The following is a 5731-nucleotide window of genomic DNA, read 5'->3' on the forward strand; positions in this document are numbered from 1 at the left end:
ATATATATACATATATATACATATATATATATATATATATATATATAACCATCATTTTAATTGAAATCAATGTGCAGGGATTGAATTTGTAAAATTATTGTAATCCAACGGTGGAAGTGAAAAATCCCTCAAACTTTTATTCTCCGTCTTCGTCAAACCTGTAAATTCAAACAAACTCGTCAACAAATACACGCACGCAGCCACGTTTCCAACCCTCTATAACTATTACACCCACTGCCTCTTCTCTTCCACCTTTTCTCTCTACTTTCAGACACAAATCAAAACCACCCTTTCAATCATTTCTATATATAATCTCAATACCCCTTTTTTTGCTTTTGATTTTGATTTTAACTTCAAAACCACATAGAAAAAATGCTCTGTTTTCCAGCGGCGAATTGATATTGTTTTCCGCCACCTTTTCTGTAACTTAAATCGTCCGGCGAAATGGTATCGGGACAAACCATCGGCGGAACTACCGAGAAAACCCACCGCCTTCGGTGGTGGCGCGTGCACGATAATGGCGGCGTTTCATCTACTCTGTCTTTTCTGTTGGGGTCGTTTATGGTGTTGAGTTCAATTGGATTTTTGTATACATATATGGTGTATAAGAACCCAATCGTGAATAACAACTCACTGGGTTGTGAAGAAGACAGTGAGGGCTCGTGGGGAATTGGAGTCTTCTATGGGGATTCACCGTTTTCGCTTAAACCCATCGAAGCCGTAAGTGTTAGGGTTTTTGATTGAATTGTGAAGAACAATTGAGATTCCTGAAACTGATTTTTGGTTGTGCAGATGAATATTTGGGAGAACACGAGTGCAGCATGGCCCGTTGCTAATCCGATTGTGACCTGTGGATCGGTTACTGATTCTGGGTTTCCAAGTAATTTCGTTGCCGACCCTTTTCTGTATGTTGAGGTGAAATTTCTATACCATATTCGAATTTGCCTTTTCTAGTGCTGTAAAACGCCATAACTGACGAAGAAGAAAAGCCAAATTTTGCAAGGGTTATATGTACTAAATTTGTTAGGCATCTTTGCTTCTACTGCTAACCCTCCTCTTTTCACTTTCACCTCTTTCTTCACCTACTTTATCCTTTTGCCCATAAGAAAGGTGATGCAGTTTTTCCATTTTTATTTTATTTAATTTAATTAATATTTCTTTCTTGAAATATAATAAGTTATTAATTGATTTGCTATTTTAAATTTTTTGGTCTTGGTTAAAATATAAATAAATTGTTTATGTAAATGGTAATTGTTGAAATTTGTTGATAAAATAAAAAAAAAGGAAGATGCGTGGAATTTATATGGGTGTTGCTTGTAGTTTTATGAAGTTAATGGTTTTCCGAAAATTTAATTTAATTTAATTTAATGGAATCAAATATTATGTTTGACCTTTGAAAGTCAAAATTTTGCAGGGAGATACTCTGTTCCTGTTCTTCGAGACCAAGAACTCGATCACCATGCAAGGAGATATCGGAGTTGCAAGGAGCATAGACAATGGAGCATCATGGGAACAAATGGGAATCGCATTAGATGAAGATTGGCATCTTTCGTATCCATACGTATTCGATTATGATGGTCAGGTATGTACGATCGATGATCGATGAATTCGTGTGGTTTTGATTCATCGGTTCTTAACATAATTACGTAATTTTCTGCAGATTTACATGATGCCCGAAGGTAGTAAAAAGGGAGATCTTCGCCTTTATCGAGCAGTTGAGTTTCCGCTGAAGTGGAAACTCGAAAAGATCATCTTGAAACGGCCTCTTATCGATTCGTTCATTATGAAATATGAATCAAGATATTGGCTTTTTGGTTCGGATCATAGCCGGATTGGTACGAAAAAGAACGGCGAGCTTGAACTTTGGTATAGCAACACGCCTCTTGGTCCGTGGAAACCGCATAAGAAAAACCCGGTTTACAACACCGACAAGAACTCAGGAGCCAGAAACGGAGGTAGACCCTTTGTTTACAATGGGAATGTGTATCGGTTAGGTCAAGATGATGGTGAAACTTATGGTAAACGAGTTCGTGTGTTCAAGATTGAAGTTCTTACCCCTTATAAGTTCCGAGAAACTGAAGTTGATTTGGGGTTTGAGAAGCCGACGAAAGGTAGAAATGCTTGGAATGGGGCTCGGTCACATCATCTCGACGTGCAACAACTAAGGTCTGGACAGTGGATTGCGGTTTCGGATGGTGATCGTACCCCATCTGGGGACTTGTCACGCCGGTATATCGTTGGGTGTGTTTTGATCGTCGCTGCTGGTTCACTTGTTTTCCTAATGGGCATGCTGCTTGGGTTCGTGAGGTGCATTGTTCCGCTTAGTTGGTGCCCACATAATATAAAGAAGAGAAGTGACGCCTTTTTGGTTTGGGAGAGATCGAACTTGTTGTCGTCTAAGCTACGGCAGTACTGTAGCCGGTTGAATCGGCTGAGTTCTGTTCTTCGGTGCAAGATGAACCCAAAAACGAGCCTTGGTCGGTTTGCATTTGTGGTCATCTTGATGGGTTCGATCGTGCTAATGTGTGTCGGAATAGGATACATATTTGGTGGAAGCGGTGGTCGAGAACCATATGTCGTTGACAACCATTACTCTCAGTTTACGTTGCTAGCGATGACTTACGATGCCCGATTGTGGAACTTGAAATGGTACGTACAACATTACTCTCAATGTCCGTCGGTCCGTGAAATTGTCGTGATCTGGAACAAAGGGACGCCTCCGGATCCAACCGAGTTCCACTCAGCCGTCCCGGTGAGAATCCGTGTCGAGGAAAAGAACTCGTTGAACAACCGGTTCAAAATCGATCCGTTGATTAAAACCAAGGCCGTTCTCGAGCTAGACGACGACATCATGATGAGTTGTGACTACATCGAGCGTGGATTCAAGGTGTGGCGGGAGAATCCCGAGCGGCTGGTCGGCTTTTATCCACGGCTCGTTAACGGGCCAGGACCGTTGAAGTACCGAGCGGAGAAACACGCCCGTAAATGGAATGGGTATAACATGATACTGACGGGTGCGGCATTCATGGATCACCGAATGGCGTTTAGTAGGTATTGGGGCGAGGAAGCAAAGGCGGGGAGGAAAGTGGTGGACGAGTTGTTCAACTGCGAGGATGTGTTGATGAACTTCTTGTATGCAAACGCGACTTCTTGGGGGCCGAGCGTCGAGTATGTGAGGCCCGCTTGGGCTTTCGATACATCAAAGTTGTCGGGTGTGGCGATTAGCGAAAATACGCAATCGCATTATGAGTTGCGAAGCAAATGCTTAGAGAAGTTTACGGAGTTGTACGGAGGGTTATCTGATAGAAAGGTGGAATTCAAGAGGAGGAAGGATGGGTGGGATCTATAACACACAACAGCGTGCAAGGTTAAGGTTTGGGTTTGGGTTTGGGTTTGGGTTTGGGTTTGGAGTTTGCGAGAAATGTGAATTAATTATTAATTAATTAATTAAGAAAAGTTTGAGGTTGGGGTAGTTTGGTAATATAGATAGAGAGGAGTCAGTCTTTGTTTAATGAAATCATTTATTTATACTTTTGATTAATTAAAAATTCGTACACATCTTTATCTCTGTGTCTTTTTAGTTTCTTAGGGGCTGTTTATCAAATATTTATCTGATAAGTGTTTACCGGTAAAATTTAACATTATTATGTATTTACCGGGTAAGATTTTAGTCCACCAAAACGACATAATATACAATAATTTACCTGGAAAGCGTCTTACCGTGGTAAGAGTCGTTGTCCTCACTTACCAGGTAAGACTTTTGATCCTTGTCTCGCTCTTATCGGGTAAGATTCTTGGTTTTTACTATATTCATCCGGTGAGGTAATGTTACTTGGTAAGTGCTTACTCGGGTAAGCGTTTGGTAAATGGCCCCTTAATTCTTTTTTGTTTTAGATATTTAATACCGACAAAATGATAGTCCCAACTCCGTTTCTGGATTTATGTACCTATGCCAGATTTTCGATGTGACTAAAACCAAGTGAGGCATTCGATGTGACTAAAACCAAGTGAGGCTGATATTTTTTTAATATGATCTTTCTCTAAACAGTATCTATCCTCATACATTATATGACTTACATATAATGACTAAAAGGTAAATTGGATAAAAGAAATATCATATGGTTGTTGGATATCGATAATATTTTTTGAAAAATCCCCGCATCGGTCCCAAACCAATCTCGGATCGGGCCTTCTTTTTTAGCGATAAATGTAACCGGTCCCAAATCAGTCATGGTCGAGGTCCTTCACCGGGCAGAGCCCATTTAGCCATCTCTAGGCCAAGCCGAACTGCCAAAGTGGTTTCTGAAGCTGGGCTTGTGGTTGTTGGACCTTCAAATGGGCCGAAAGAATTTAAAACAAAAATAGTTGGGCTATTTTAGTTAAAATTTAAACGGGTTATTACTAAACAATGTATATATTGATACAATTGTTGTTTTATAATCATTAATCTGATATCAATATCATTATACCAGTATATTGTTTTTTGGGGTTTTAGTCAGTTTTCAAATTATTAAGACGTGTTCAACTACCATTTATAAATTCGATGTTATTCAAACATAAATTTCGAAAATTATTTTTTAGTAAGTGACCGCATTAATTTTCCATTGTCGATTTTCAATTAGATATTACGATCTACTGCATTGTACGTGTACACAACTAGTCTTCTAAAACTTGTACAAATTGTTTGAAAATCATAGATACTAACTTATTAGAAAATCATGATCCCCCCAAAAATCGACGTCTTCAATTATCTTCTTCAGTTTCAATACCTTTGTTAATCATTGTCGTTGTTCGTTAGTGTAGTTCTTGAATATTAAAAAATTCCTTTTTCAATGCCAATGTCATAACCAACATGGGAAGTTCGACCTCAGGTGATTGTATATCTTGTATCCAATCATAGTTATCTGCATTTGTGCTTTCCAGTTATGGTCGATAATGACTTATAACAAACTTAGGAAGCAATTACGTTGTTTGAGAAGTACCAGTTTAAGAACCACCTGCTTAAGAGTTGAAATTGTATGAGACTATTTCTTAATTTAAATCAGAAACCTAAAAATTTATAATACAAAATAAATTCGAAATAAAAGTATATGAAAATCACAAATTATAAACTATAGAGAGAAAAAAAAATGCATAACAATCCTATTTTTACATAAATTAAATGACAAAATGTTAGATAAAAACATTGACAAAAGTGGTCATTAAGGGAATGATATTTTGGTAAATTAAAAAATATAAAATGGTTAAAGTAGAGAATTGGGGTGTATGCGAGTTGGATTGGACGATTTACAATATTTTTACAACTCAATCCAATTATGACGGTTTGGAAAAATCTCAACTCAAGCCAACTCATTCAAAAGTATAACCCAACCTAACCCTTGCGGGTTGAGGCGGGTTACGTTGGGTTAGCGGGTTAGTACTTACATAAATATGAGGAATAAAATAATTCATAAAACTTAAGTTTATAGACCATATTATAAAACGTCTTATCTAAAAAGGTTATAAATATATTGTAACTCTTTTAGATAAGACATTTTTCTTGTTTCGTCCTATAAAGTATCATATTAGCACGTTTAGACATTTTAGGCATCCTATAAGATCTAACGTTGTTGTAGCGAAATGTTATAACTAAGTATTTTATTTCCATTAAAATACAACATAAGAATGACGTGGGATTTAGATAGATGAATTCGTCAACCAATTATCTATCAATATTATTCATATTCACCGA

At 37.8% G+C, this 5731-nt stretch overlaps 1 protein-coding gene across 1 annotated transcript; it reads left to right on the forward strand.

The window, feature by feature from the left end:
• The first annotated feature begins 444 nt into the window (after window positions 1-444).
• Window positions 445-3532, forward strand: LOC112509750 (glycosyltransferase family protein 64 protein C5-like). Its single transcript, XM_025114869.1, has 4 exons — window positions 445-720; window positions 793-915; window positions 1415-1582; window positions 1661-3532. Exons 1-4 carry the CDS (start codon window positions 445-447, stop codon window positions 3347-3349), a joined length of 2256 nt encoding a protein of 751 aa, XP_024970637.1. The 3' UTR covers window positions 3350-3532.
• Window positions 3533-5731: the final 2199 nt, after the last annotated feature.

This window comes from Cynara cardunculus (genome assembly GCF_001531365.2).
Source record: "Cynara cardunculus var. scolymus isolate 2C chromosome LG 3, CcrdV1, whole genome shotgun sequence".
In the NCBI taxonomy this organism is placed as follows: domain Eukaryota; kingdom Viridiplantae; phylum Streptophyta; class Magnoliopsida; order Asterales; family Asteraceae; genus Cynara; species Cynara cardunculus.

Bases quoted from the DNA above. Each gene is read 5' to 3' on its own strand.
- LOC112509750 (XM_025114869.1), top strand. From the start codon at position 445: ATGGTATCGGGACAAACCATCGGCGGAACTACCGAGAAAACCCACCGC. The intron at 721-792 runs GTAAGTGTTAGG...TTGGTTGTGCAG, and splicing joins CGCTTAAACCCATCGAAGCC to ATGAATATTTGGGAGAACAC. The intron at 1,583-1,660 runs GTATGTACGATC...AATTTTCTGCAG, and splicing joins TATTCGATTATGATGGTCAG to ATTTACATGATGCCCGAAGG.